Source organism: Haliaeetus leucocephalus, unplaced genomic scaffold (genome assembly GCF_000737465.1).
Source record: "Haliaeetus leucocephalus isolate CR32 unplaced genomic scaffold, Haliaeetus_leucocephalus-4.0 Scaffold555, whole genome shotgun sequence".
In the NCBI taxonomy this organism is placed as follows: domain Eukaryota; kingdom Metazoa; phylum Chordata; class Aves; order Accipitriformes; family Accipitridae; genus Haliaeetus; species Haliaeetus leucocephalus.
In genome coordinates this window covers 18,206,085-18,221,015 of record NW_010972991.1, presented here as the reverse complement: position 1 = coordinate 18,221,015, position 14,931 = coordinate 18,206,085, and the positions used below count along the sequence as shown (strand labels likewise).

Genomic DNA, 14,931 nt, shown 5'->3' with positions numbered 1-14,931 from the left:
GCTAGCATAGTCCATTGGTGACAATAGCAATGGTATTAGCAGTTTCAACTGTGTTTGGATTTGGGCAGCATTGGGATTGCACTTTGAAATAGGTTGCATATGTATACTTACAGATTGCATGCAGTGCCTGCATCACAGGTTGAGTTGTGCTGCTTTAATCCTTATTTATTTTTAGATTGTTAGCATGAATGATTAAATAAATTGTTATTAAGTTCTCTGTGGAGACCGTAGTTATATACTAAATAACGACTCTGGCATAAGACAACAACCTAGAATGGAACAGTAGGTTGGATGGCATATGCAAATAAGAAGCTTAAGCTTCAACTCAGATGTATGAAATCAATAAAAATAGACTACAATTTGACATGATCAGAGATTCAAAGCAAAAAAATTAAGATCCCCTTGCTCCCTTTACTGGCTTGTTTTGAAAAGCAGTGATAAATTCAATTGCGCATTTTTGTTATAATATCAGATGAGCAGTGCACATAAAGCTATATTGTTCCCAGCGTAGAAAGAGCAAGATAATTTTTTGAAAGATTTATTAGTGCTTATTAGCAGAAGACAAATGGTGGTAGGAGACTCCTCTGATACTGGTGACTGGTAAAATGGAATGGTCTCAGCAGCGTCCACCCACTCAATAGCTCTTGTATGTTCTCTTGAAGTTGGGTATGACTGTTTCCCAAGCTCAGCTCAAGATTGAAATATTTCATAAAATCTAATGTAGTAGAATTTAGCAGAATCCATAAGTAACGTGGTTCACTCAAAAACGCTTTTTTCTCACTTTTCAGAAGAATTTTAATAACAAAGCGCGGTACTGAAATTCCATGTTAAAAAGATTGAATTGTTTTTCTATCATCTTGGAATATTCTTTTTAATTTTTATTCTTTGAGAAGTTTGAACAGTGGAACAATTGTCTCACAATAAAGTTGTTCGTAATACTGATACGTAGCTATACTTTTTGAGGACTTGAATGCGATATCCTTTATCTGATCAGTAGGTATGAATTAGTTCTGCTTCCCCATAAGGCTGCTGATATGAACCTGATCAAAAGTGCAGTGAAGTCAATGGACTGATCTCGTATCAACTTTGGTGGATCTGGCTAAATTTTGGAATATATTTATTTGCGTATCTCCAATTGAATACCATAGGAACAAGGCAGCTGGATACTTCTGAGGATCTGGACTTAAAATAATGCTTAGATGTAATCAGGAATGGCAAAATTGATACCTTAATTTTCTTAATTTTGTATCTTAATGAATATCTGATTGGTCTGATTTTGACCTTTGTTGCTGATTTTTTTTTTTTCCCCTTTGGCATTACAGGAGAGCACTGAATCTAGGAATACTTCGAGACCCTGGATCAGAGGTTGAAGACAGGCAATATCAAATAGATCTTCAATCTATAAACGTTGGTACTGCTCATTGGAATCAGTTGAAACCAGAGAAGGAAAATGGAAAAGGAGGGGTTTTGACAGAGAGTGAAAGAAATTCTCAAAATCCAGCGCTGGAATGGAACATGGCCAGTAGGTAGGAAGTTTTTTTAACTTACTCTTTTTCTAGAATTACACAGCACAAACACTGCAGATATCATTCGCAGTATACCTGAATCAAATAATTCTGTATTGTTTTTGCTTTGCGTTACAAGCACATTTCCATGGAGTTTTGGATTATACATTTGAAATGCATATTACTGTTATTGTTACACTGTAGTTACTATCTAGTTATTGTGTGCCTTTGTTTCCACTATAAGCTCTTTTCTGAGTGGCTTACAGTATGTCCATAAAAATAGCTCCAGGGCTGAGACTTCAGCTTCTCAGTCTACAAGCAATGGGAGGTTTTGGTTTTGGTATTTGCTTTTTTGTTGTTGTTGTTGTTGTGTTTAGTTGTTTGGGGGTTTTTTTAACTTCTTTTGTTTGTATTTTTACAAAGCTTGAGTAAAGCCAGCTTAGACATTTCTAAGTTAGAGGAGGATGAAGTAGAACTTTTTCCTATTGGTTCTGAACTGGTTTTTGCACTTCTGTAACTAAAACCAGATGAATTTTGAGAATGAGCTATTTCAACTGAGTCTCCCTTATTGTATATTGTATGATATGCGCATACAAAGCCCTACCCTCTAGTTAAACAGGGTTGAAAGCTAAAACATGCGTACGCTTGCATGGTATTTTACATTTTAAAGTTTTCACATATAAAATAGGGGGTTTAAATTTGTAATTTATGCAAAATTGAAATTTTTATTTTAGTTTCAATATACTTTTTTATACTTCAAAATTCATACAGGTGGTTTAAAACTAAATTTTTATAGACTGTGTAGCAGTCACAGTTCTCTTTTCAAACTGACAGGAATAAGGTCTGATGGCCAAGAGCAAGCCTTCAGAAGTCACTTTGTGGATTTAGAAGCATTTCTGCTAGAAGATGCCTGTTTGCCCACACATTTATTTATTTATTTTCATTTAAAAGTCCTTTATGTCTAATTCATGCAAAAACAATGCAATTTTTATGACATGCATGCATGATTTTATGGTTCCTAAGGTAAGATTCCAATTTGAATTGAGGGATGAGTTCCTAAAAGTGATGCAGAAAAACAGGCAGAATCATAAGGAAAGACAAAAATTGAAATATTGCTGGTTAAGTGTTTAAAAAAAGGAGAGACAAGAGGACTTGGAGATGTTTCTAAAAGTGAGGCAAACTGTAGCAGCTGTGTGAGAAGGGCATGCAGACTGAGCTTCTTAACTGATGTATTGATGAAAGACCAAGAGAGCAAATAAGCTCACTCTGGAGAAGTGCGTGCAGAAAAAAGATGTGATCAAGAATAAATTCCAGTTTATCACTGAAAAATACAGGACAGGAAAAGCAGATCTATCCAAGTAATGATAAAACCACAAGGAGTGACAGGAGTACAGATAAAAATTTAAACACAGTAATAGTATCTGTTCTTCATTTATAAGATCATCTCCTGTCTTTTAACGATTTTTTTTCTTTTTTTTTTTAAGTAACATAATTCCATAGACAATTTTTCTTTTAATTTCTTAGACTTGAAAAAATGTGTATGACCTTCTAGTTGGGCCTTGATGTTGGGCAAGTTGCCCATCAAGTTCTTTCTCACAAAACAACGTAGACCCACTGGCATTTCTTGAAAGATAGCATGACATTAATCTCCAAAGGACTTCTAGCCAATTCGCAAGTTAAGCTAACATAGCAAAACCAGCCACTGAGAAACTGACTTTCCTTTTCCTTCCCGTTGGTGACTGAAATCATATTGCCAGCACACTTTGGTCTGAGCTTTATGGTTATAGTTTGGATAGGAAATTTGGTGGGATTCCTGAAAAGCTGTTGAGATAAAGAATAAGAGAAGCAGCTATTACAGATACTCGATGAGTTCTCTTTTTTTTTTTTTCCTTCTTAATAACTGCTTGGACATTCTTCTTTTCCTCAGCAGACTTCCAAAATAAAATTTTATTAGAATATATTTCACAGATAAATACGTTTGTTTTGAAATTGCTTTTGAATGAATCTTCTACTTGGGTTTTAATTTAGATCAGTGGTAATTAAATACATTAGCTTTTCCTTCCTGCTATGCAATACAGTATTTTAATTCCAGCTTGAATTTGCTTAAAGAGAAAGTTGGTATGAGGCTTTTCTTGTCCTTTTGGCCTAAAATTTTACACATTTACTACAGTTCTTTTTCAGGTTGTTAGCATTTTTGCTTTTTAGCTGGCAGTCAGTTTTGCTGCATCTGGGTTTATTTTATGATCTGTGGAAGTGGTGTGCTGAGAACTGGAAGAACCTGCATTGAACTCTGCCATCCACTGAGATATTTCCAGCATGCACCAAGAGGGTGGCTACATGGTGTTTTACATAGTGCTTACTGTTTTCAGGGTGAAGTTTATCTTAAGATTTCCTGCACCACCACAGAAGCTTTATTCCTTGACCTATTTGTGATACCATTTTCTTTTTTAATTCTTTAAGTTTCTTAGACATTTTTAAGCTGGAACATAATGAATTATTTTTACTTAGTTATTTTAGGGTTAATTTCTTTGTTTGGTTTTAATATACTTCTATTTGGTTTTACTTATGGTTTAGAACCAGTATTATCATTTATTACGTTCACTGGCATTTAAGATTCTTTTCTGAGAACCTTTTTCCTCATTTTTTTAATTCTTAGGTGCTATGTGGTGCAGTATAGAATGCAACCTATATCCAAGTATTTCATACAGTTACTTTACAGAAAACTTCAGCATAGATACTAGCCATTTTCCATTCCCATTTCTAAAAGCATTACTGTATTTTTTTAATATAAATTAAAGTCATAAAAATTCTGAAATAGATTATATTGTAATTTAGTCTATGGGATTGAAATTTGGTCTTGTTTTAAAAATTCATATGGAAACCAAATCACTCTAAATGTAAGACCTATGGATATCATACAAACAAATATTTGAAAGCTTTTGACGTAATTTATCTTTTAAATGCTTTAACAATCCTTACACAGAAAGTGAATCCTTCAAATTTTCCCACCACTTTTTCTGGAGTTCCATATTCTTAGTACTTAATATCTCATGGGTTCAAATTTTTTTTTAACTTTTACATTGTAATGTGGAAAGTAAGCAGTCTTGCTTCAAGTTTCTAGACTGAGTGTTGGAATATTTCAAGGTGTTTAGTGTAAAATTCTTCATGAGGGCCTATTGTGAAGTGCTGCTGTGATGCCTCCTGTGCCTCCGCAGATCACCCCAAGAAGAATGGGGGAACCGGAGCACTCTGGTAGGGTGGATGCCGTCTCTCAGAAAAAAATGTCCAAATGCTGTGCTGTACTGAGGATCATGGTTCATAACTCTTTCCACTATGAAATGTTTATACTTCACTGTAGATGTTATAAAAAGCTCCCTAATGGTGTAATATATAAAAAGAATACTGGAAACAGTCAGACAGTTCTAATAAGGTTATGTACAAATGAAACCTGTCCACATTTATTCCCTTTACTAAACAGCATGTGGGGAACTGGGAGTACTTAACCAAAAGAAGTTTTCTTGATTGAAAACTCCTTTTTCAGCTTGCAGATCTCCTCCTCCCTCTCCCTCCTCTCAATGGAAAAAACAACAGCCCTGAAGGAAATAAAGAAATATATCCTCTCATGAGGCCTCGCCCCCGTCCCTGTGCAATCCTTCTACAGCTCCCAGCAGCAACTTCTGCTTCCTGCAGCCTGAATAAACTCTGTTTAAAAAAAAAATTAATTGAGCTTAAAAGCATTACTTCTCTGTGTGGTAATGACTTGAGTGTGGCAATATACTGCATTACAGTTTTGTCCTTGGCGTACCACCATCTGGAACAGCTCTCTGCGACTCTCATTGAGTATGTCAGGGAGCCAATGATCTGTTGTACAAAACTGAACAAAATACCACTCTTGCTTTGCAAGGATCCTCAGAAAGGTTTTCTGCAGATTCTTCTTTGAGTAGTTTTCATTTTCGTGCTTTTTTGGAAAGTTGCGCAGCTTGCCAAGCTCTAATAAGGAAGACCAGAAAAAATTATCTGTAGATCCACGTGTAGGGAAGCAGGGGCATTCCCTGTGAATCTTTTGGAATAAAATGCAATACATTTGTATTCAGTCCTGTATTTCAGTTGCTGTGTTTATTGTACCTGAAGTCAGGCTTGTATTCATACTGTACAAAGCCTTACACAATAAGATGGAGTATGTTATTTTCTTTATTAATCCACAGCAAAGAAATCTTGCACAGTGTTCTTAAGAGGAAAATCAGCTTTACTGAGGCATAATTATATAACAATAGTCATTCTGTATAGCCAGATGGTATATGTTTGTTCATTGTCTAATTTTGGTCATTAGATAGTCCTCAAAATGTTACTATGCTATTTTGCTGTTTTGTGATGTGTCTTTGCAACACCTCAGAGAGCTGAAAGGATGTGAACTATTCTTCCCACTGGGAGATGGAGGCCTGAGGCGTGATGATGTTAGTCGTTTGATATCCTAATACATTTGCAGGTCAGGGATTAACTGATTTGTACAACTACATGGGAAACCTGCAAGAGAAAAATCTTTTGTAGTCCTAAGTTAACAACATACTAGAGAAGGCCTATTCCATGCTAGTACTTGGGGTTTTTGCTTTATCAAGTCGCAAAATTCTTTGTGAGGATTCATCTCTCTGTAGATAGTAAACTTACATGGCATAAATGACCTCTTGATTGTCATTCATGTATTGAATGTATATGAGCTTCTCCACGACCTATGTATTTTTTTAAGTATATAAGGGCTCAAACTCTAGGTTAAGTAAGGTGTTGTTAAGAAAAAAATTACAATTAAGAATAAGGCAAATATTTCCAAGTTTCACATCTATGTTATGTTTAACTCTTACTGGCCAGTTTTTTCTGTTTGTTTCAATTAGTTTTCTCCACATAAGAAGCCAAGTTATAGTCTTTCTTGTGCATTTTCACAACTTATCCAGTCTCACATGATCACACCTCCTTAGTTAGTGCAACATCAACTCTTTGGCAGTCCTTCCTCCTCATATAAATTCAGCATACTTCTTAGTGGATGTAATCAAATACGGATGATTTGATTTGATGTAATCAAGTGTTGTTGCTTTGATTCCAAAATTCTGTTCTTCACATTTTTTTCTCTCTTCTTCCCACAACATTTTTTGTCATATTAATCATTAGATATGTCTTTGCTTTCAAGGTACTTGCAGACTGCTATGTCTATCCATTTCCCCTTACGTGTCGTCTTTCATTTACATTGACTCATCTACACTCAATGCTCATCAGACCTCATCACACCAGTTACCAGGGCTGTCACATTTAATTTTAAAAAAGCACTTTCTTGCTCGCTCCTAGGCAAATCTGTCTGTTCTAAAGGCATTTCCTGTGAACATTCACAAAATTATTGCATTGTCTTCTTCCAAATCCTTAAAAAAAATTTTGTTTCTATTATACTGTAATATAAAAACTCTTAAGACAGCTTTCAGCTTGCCACTGTACAGATATCGTTACCTGTGGCACTGTTAGTTGTTCCCTTTTACTTCCCTGTCTGAGGGTGCGTTTTTTCTTATACTTAAATTGTAAGCCTTTGAGGACAGAGACCATTTTCGTCCTGTGCTTTTACAGTGGGGATCTGTGGTCCATAAGCATAGTTCATGTTATTTTACAGATATAGCCCAAATTTATCACTGAGTAAAAGGCACCTCCAGGCCTTATCACAAATGCTTTGCTGCCTTGTTTGCTTTGCGTTAGCATATGGTCTTTCAAATGTGCTGTACTTTTAAGTGTAGATGATCAACTGCTTTAACATCTCTAAAAGTACTAGCTTTTGCTTTTTTTTTTCCCAGACAAATATATAACAGATGCATAAATGAACCATGGAATGAATGTGCTGCAGACATAGAGCCATCATTACACTCTTCACAATCAAGTTTTTTCATAAGCTCATGTGGCGTACACCTGTGTTAAGTTAACGGTGCACTTAGGTGCAGTGTGGAAGACTTAATAATTCAAAGTGGAATTTGTTTCTTTGTTCCTTTTGTGCTCTTTCTCATATCCTCTCCCTTCATTATTTACTGTGCTCTGTTTGCCTTCTGTTTGTACTTACGATTATTTTGCTAATACTTGATTTGGCTGAGCTTCAAATTCACCAAGTAGAAATGCGGAAAGTAGTAAGTAGAGCAGGACAGGGATACCATGTAAAGAGGATTTTAAAAAAATAAAATTAAAAAAAATCAGCAATCCAGCTATATTAACAAAAAAGTCCTCTAAGATGCAGTGTACTGGATATCTACCAGAATAACATCTGAAAATTAAGAAATGGGAATATGTATGAGCTGAAAAATAATTTGAACAATGATTGAAGAGAGCCAGTTGTGGGTTTAGGGTTCAACAAATAACTTGCTTTTACAGCTCTGTTTCATATATTGAAATCATACTTACTAGCATTTTTATGCCCCTTCAAGTGGAAGTTTTCTATTGTATAGCTGTGTGTTCTTTCATAGAATTTTTCTACTACTTAGCTCCTTCATTTTCTTCAAAAAGAAAGGCATTTCTTTCTCATCCTATTGAGAAAGGGAAATAGGAATTGGGTAGAAAGCCATCTGGTTTAAACTTAAAATGAAGATGATGGCAGGGAGAGAAGCATTTGTAGAACTGGCAAAATCTAAAATAATTTTCTCCATTGAAGGTGTATGCTAACCACTAACAGGTCTGCTTTCTAATTTGGGGATCTAATTAGACTAATCTTGCTTTTAAAACCATCATTAGAGATCAGCAGAGCTACAGCTGACTAAAATGTTAAAGCTTTTAATGTAAGATGGTAGTTTTCTCACACTCATTAATTGGCTTGCTCTTAAGCACACTGCGTACTACTCACGGTAGCGTGCAGCCTGCTCAGCCGTGTTCGTGAAGGTCATTTGAAGCAAAAGTTTATTAGACTTGTGCTCAGTAAATACTAGCTCTGTGCTCTGTAGCATCTGCTGTTAACTTCTGTATACTGTTGCCCCAAATAAATTTAAAAGCTTTAAGGCCTAGCCTCAACAATTTATATTCCCTTGTAGATTGCCATGCTTTCTACATGTTTTGAGGACACTTAAGCAAATTGTTAGTAGAATTTGAAGCATCAAAATAGAAACAGTTGTAAGCAGTAAATTGTCATCTGTGGATTTTGAATCTTTTGAAGTTGACTGAATTACAGTCATGTTGATATCTATTTAATTTCTTTTCGGCCTAACCCTTGGCCTACAAACCATCAGCATTTGAGATTGTTTACTCTTCAGCATAATCCATTTCAGAACCATTACCTTTTACTAGACTATGTATATTGATACCCGTACTTAATCAAGAGGTTTAATTACCTATTCCACATGTATTCCAGAGATTTCTGCATAGACAGGCATATAACCATATTGTTTAATGACATTAACGTGGATAACTCTAGCTGATGGTAAGAACTAAGTGTCTAATTGCATAGTTCATGTGTCTGGCTCACTTGTGTGATTTATGCTGTCTGAACTGCCGCATCTCCATTACTGGACAGGAGATGGTGAGATGAAAGGTAATACAGGTATCCTTAACTGACATGCAGATATGTCTGAGGAGTTCTGCATAGATCTATTTTCTTCTTCTATATGGCACTGTAGTTCTGTCTTTTATATTGTATTGTGATAGATACTTGCATGATTTAGTATATACTTTTAACTTGCATTGTTCCACAGTTGATGATTTTCTATTTTGCAAGCATAGGAAAACTTACCTTGGGCCAATAACTTCTTGATGATTTTTAGAGGAGTTTGTAGTGAAATACAGGTATTTAACATTTCTATACATGATGATAGGTAAAAAGAATTATCAAAAAACTGTCTTGATGGAAGGGTTCTCCCAGGAATTTGAACTGTATCCTCTTTTAGGGGCTGAACACCATCTTGATCCCATTACATTTTTTTACCCTGATCAGAGGCTCTCAGATGGCATTTTGTGGCAATAGTTTATTTGACCTGACCCAGAAGATTCTGGCTAGTTGGAATGGGTTGTCATAAGCTATTAGTGATCCATCTATAACAGAGTTGTGCCTCTAGGCTTAGTATTTGGTTAAAGGAAAAAAAAAAAATAAACACCCAGCTGGAAAACAAATGTAATTATCGAGTTTAATGGAACAAATATTCTTGGCAAGCAAGTGTTGATACTTAGATTAAAAGGTACCAACTAAGAACGACCAGTGACAGCAGCAGTGGAGGAAAACTGATAGCCCTCTATTTTCAAGGCATTTTAAACATCTTGGGCAATAGTTATTACAAATTTAACGTGCGAGAGTTTCATAGGCTTTGCTAGTATGATTTTTCATGTCTTTTTGTGTCAGTTATGTTGTTGTGTGCAGAATTTTTTCACCACAGAGTTCTAATGCATGAACTCAAATATCATGCAGGGTTCATGACAGCTATTCATGCCCGACAGTAAAGGGCACCCACAGGCGAGTTTGAAAAATACTGATAATAAAGTTTGTGGTTTTGTTCAAATGATTTTCTACAGTTCGTTAAACAGTAGAAGCAGCAATGTCAAATGTCAAAGTTGTCTAGCTGGAGATGGGTTGAGGAGTCAAATATTTAGACATACCTTTTCTGTGAAATGAAGGTAGAAGTCTGCCTTCAGGATTGGAATTAACATGATTTATAATGGTGATATTTAATGCTTATTGAGGTAACAATCAAATGCCAAACTGGTATTGAAGCAGCTTTGTGCTACACACTGGATGTGAAGAAGAATATGAGCAGTTTTTGCCCTTCAACAATTTATAATGTAATTTCATCTTTTTTTTCTTTTTTTATTTTTTAGCATAAGGCGGCATCAGGAAAGGAGAGCAATTTTAACTCCAATTTTGACAGATTTCACAGTTCGAATAACTGCAGCTCCTGCAATTATTTTTACAAAAATTGATGCTGCGGAGAATTTACACCCAGAGGTTAGTACAAAATGTGAATAGAAGTAGCATAACTCTTAATATGTGGACAATCTTAATATTGTTCTGTTCCACCATTTGAAGTGTCCAGGTGTGTTTTCAAACACAGATATCGCCAACCAGGGACGAAAAACAAAAGTCTTAGTCGCTAGCTGAAATGTTCTTTCTCTACTGGAGAAAGAATTTGTGTATAGCATTCAATATTTGAGGCAACCTGTCCAGGGGTAGATAAGCCTGTTTGCAATTCAGAAAATGGGAATCCTTTAATGATTTCCAGTGATATTTTAAAAAGATTTGTGATGGAAGAGTGTTGAGAAGAAGTGCTATAGTACAACATTACAAAATATTGTATTCACAAGCTTTCATAAAGAAGCCTGAAAATACAATCTACACACTATCTAGAAGAAGAAAGTTGAGCTGACTTCCTTTAATCAGATTTTTCAAGCCCACAGGTTGCCACAAAGCATCCACTCCCCAACCAATACTTTGGTACTTCAAGGTACTCCAGATTTAACAATCACTTTTACCCATCTGTGGGTCAGCTTGTTAATGATTAGTCTGTGAAGCACGTTATACACAAAAGGTAGTGGCTCACTTTTTGACATTGGTTTTTAGCTCAAGAATTTAAAACATATTATGTAGGGGAGATATCAGAAAGTTTTTGTCAGCTGACAAGGAGTATTTCTCATAACAGCTACCTCCTGGTAAAAGCAAAACTGGTACAGGAGTGTGAAGGGTATTAGGTGTGTATTGCAACATGCAATAGGTGTACATTGTTGGAAAATAATAGCTAATGGGCATATAAAGAAAAAATTGACAGCTTCATATTTTGTGTAAAGGGTCATCACAAGGACAGATGGAAAATTATTTAATGTAAAAAAGAAATAAAAAGCTTAGGGGTTGGCTAGGATGCATAAGTTATTCAATTAAAAAAAAAAATGTCTGAGCTTTACTAATGCTTATGTTCAAGAATTTCAGTCTGGTTTTTATACATACATTTTTCTTGTTATCTATTCCCTGGATGACGTTCACTAATGAAGGGAGAGGTCTAGTTTAGATTATGAAGAGCTTGAACATTGTGCAACCTTCTCATGAGAAGGGGCAGTACTTCTACTTACTAAGCAACCCTTCTTCATTGGTTCTGTTTTTCATCTCTTTATTGCTTGCCAACAGTGGTGAAGAGCTTTTTTTTTTGTGCTAGATAACACCAATAAAACAGTGGCCATCCAGCTAGCTCTGCCAAGGTACTAGCAATGGTTTCCAGGCAAAGAGAAATCAATTAGGTTGGTTATCAGTGAGTTCCAACACATGATTTCATTGTAAATTGAGCAGAGTTTATGGTTTGGGTTTTTTGTTGTTGTTTTGTTTTGTTTTGTTTTGTTGGTTTTTTTTTTTAAAAAAAGCACATCCTTTTCTTGGAAGGAAAGGAGAATAGGAGTCGTTGCCAAGGAAATAAAAACCAAAATCTGACAGTCCACTGTTTGATACTACCAAGAGATGGAAACAAGACCTCACACATGAGATGCTTTTCTTGCAAAATTTGTCTTAATAATTATGCTGTTGAAAGCAAAGCAAAGAATAGCCGTATCCTTGTTTAGAAGCTTGAGAAACCACTTTCTTCTAAAAAGACCAAATTAATACTATATGCAATATTGAAGCATTGAATGCAGCAGAGAATCACAATACAGTTGTATAGCAGCTGAAAATTATTTCCCCAGTAGCTGTTATCTAGTATTTTCCCTAATTTCTCCACAGGAAATTTTGGTATGTGGTCATTCTTTGGAGGTGAATGTGACAACAAACCTGGATTTCTTCCTCAATGTGGCTCAAGTACAACTTCTTCAGCAGCTCATACAAGCCAATATGGTTGGACTAGAACCTTCCAGTAGCACCACTGAGGTAGGTTTTTCCCTGGTTTGCAGCCGGTTTTCTTTAGAGTACCATAGCTCTGATCAGGTGTTTGCATCATCTGGACAAAATTTTATAGGTAAATGAAATACATGTTTTATTATTGTTTGTTTGGTCAGCTTTAAAATGCATTCTAATGTTGTTCTAACAATAGGATGAGTGTTATTTTAGCACGAATATTATTCAGTAAATTGGACTAAGGTGGTTCTGCAACATCTTATGTACAAGGACAATTATCTTATGTAAATGATGAAGGAAATCAATTCTGAAGTAGGTTTTTGAGGTTGTTTGCCACTTCACTTTAACTTTTATTGAAACTTTGGCATCTTCTTATGAGTTCACGTACTACACTGTGCTTCGCTAAAGCCAGTAAACTGTAGAATTTTCTCTGTGCCTGGTAACCACTACTCACATTAACTGTCTTCACTCAAGTCCCTGAGATTCAATCCACCTCTGAATATTCTCATACTTCTTCATTAAGAATGATGATGGGTACATCATGAAGGGTCCTTCATCTTCTGAATGATTAATCTCTCCTTTTTTCTGGAATCTTACAGTGTTCAGCAACCATCTCTTGAATTTGTCATTCTTCTTTATTTCTGGAAGTTGATAAAGTCAGTTTGCATTGAAGGCCAGTCACTAACTGTGACAGACTTGTAAGTTAAATTATTAAACTTCTGGGCTGATACAAAAAAAGATAGGAGAAAAGAAAGTGAAAACTTTGTCCTAAGAAAAAATAAGTATTCTTTATCTTCAAAATGAGGAATCTAGTCAGGCTGATGGCATCTTTAAGACAGTAGAACTTAATATGTGACAAGTCCACTGGAATGGCTGTTGGACCCGTTGAGAAATCTTCACAAATAAGAACAAGATTTAGGGAGAGAGTTAAAGAGCAAGACACAATCAAGAATTTGGCTAATGGGAAAGCTGAAGAAACTTTCCTCCTTCCTTTCCTGAATCTCATAGATTCAGCATACATGTGAGTCTGGGTGGAAGTGAGGAATGCTCTAAAGCAGCCAAACTACTTATAGTCCTTTCTCCTCACCTTGTCAAAACCCCAGAAGTTGTATGTATCTGCTAATCTAGGCATCACATCACCCCCCGGCTCCTTTATCCTTTCCCAAGGATAGAGGGAAATAAAGGGTGTTGTTTCACTGCCATGTTGAAACATGAAAGTTGTAGAAAAGAAATGCAGCATATCTTTCTTTTCCTTGGATACTTTGCAGACATAGGGCCTCTTTTGGAGATGAACATTATAAATAAGTATATGTGGGAATATCTTCAATAAATAATTTGTGAAGCACTGTTTTCCCATTGTCAGTGGAATGGATAGAATCAGAAGATTTGAATGGCTGCCAAGAATTTTAATTTTGAGTTGGCACTGTGCAGAAGTGCTGCATGAGTGATGTGGACTGTACAAACTTAAAAGCAATTTACTACATAATTTCAGAAAGTTTTTTGTTGACTACATCCCAAGATACCTATTTGTTCTTCAGTGATATCTCCCTTGCATTATTGAGGTCTCCTGTAATGAGTAATGGGAGTATTTCTGGTTCAAGGTGGTAGTTGCCTTTTCTTTAATAAGTTGTAGAACTGTATCTTGATTTACTATACTGAAAATGTAAAATCCAATAGTTGGTTACTTTTTGTCGAGTTCTTTCTTCAATGTTCTGTAGTCTCATGTGCCTATATGAAACCACCCCTCTAATATATGCACATTTATTATTATCCTCATGTTTCTCCTTTAGTCAGCAGAGAGAAACATAATACACTGATTGTATGCTGCTGTTTTCATCTCAGTGAATGAAGTCTGGAGCCTGCACATGGCCATTCATACTTCACACCTGCTAATTATATCATTGCAAGAATCAAAACATAATTTAGGTTGGAAGGCACCTCTGGAGACCATTCTTTTGCTCAAAAGGACACTAATGTCAAAGCTAGATCAGGCTTTTCAGCACATTGTTCAGTCAAATCTTTCTTTATCTCCAAGGAAGAAGGTTGCACTGCCCCTCTAGGTAATTGTCCTGTGCTTAACTACCCTCACTCTGGCAAATTTTTGTCTCTATATCCATTCAGAATTTTGCTTGATACAACTTTTAACCATTGCCTCTCAACGTTTCACTCTGCATCTCCAAGAACAGTCTGACTTCATCTGCCTCATAACACTGCTTTAGGTAACTGGAAACAGCAATTTGATACCCCACCACCATCCTTAGCCTTCTCTTTTTCCATCTGAACAAACCTAGCTCTCTCACCTTTGCCTCATAAATCCTGTGCTTTAACCTGTTAACCCTCATGATGATCCTCTGCCCACTCAGGTTTGTCAATCTTTTTCTTCTACTGTTGAGCTTAAAGCTAGAGATAGTACTCTAGATGTGGACTCACAAGTATCTAATAACAGGAAATAATCTCACCTCTGACCTACTGGCTGTTGTTAATGCTGCCCAGTAGGTGCTTAGCCTTCAACAGTACGGGGGCATGCCGCTATCACGTGTTCAATTTGTTGTCCACCAGGCCCTTGGGTTCTTTTCTGCAAAGCTACTCCATAGTAGTTGGCCTCCAGCCTGTATTTGGTTTGGG

The 14,931-nt window shown here is 36.0% G+C and overlaps 1 protein-coding gene across 7 annotated transcripts in view; it reads left to right on the top strand.

Annotated features, from left to right (window-relative positions):
* VPS13B (vacuolar protein sorting 13 homolog B (yeast)) overlaps positions 1-14,931 on the top strand; it is a 484,692-nt gene that overhangs the window by 318,629 nt on the left and 151,132 nt on the right. For all 7 annotated transcript variants that reach the window (XM_010577053.1, XM_010577052.1, XM_010577051.1 and 4 more), the window contains 3 exons: positions 1,323-1,526; positions 10,317-10,443; positions 12,196-12,339. In XM_010577053.1, coding sequence (XP_010575355.1) covers positions 1,323-1,526; positions 10,317-10,443; positions 12,196-12,339 — 475 coding nt within the window. The remainder of the gene's footprint in view (positions 1-1,322; positions 1,527-10,316; positions 10,444-12,195; positions 12,340-14,931) is intronic.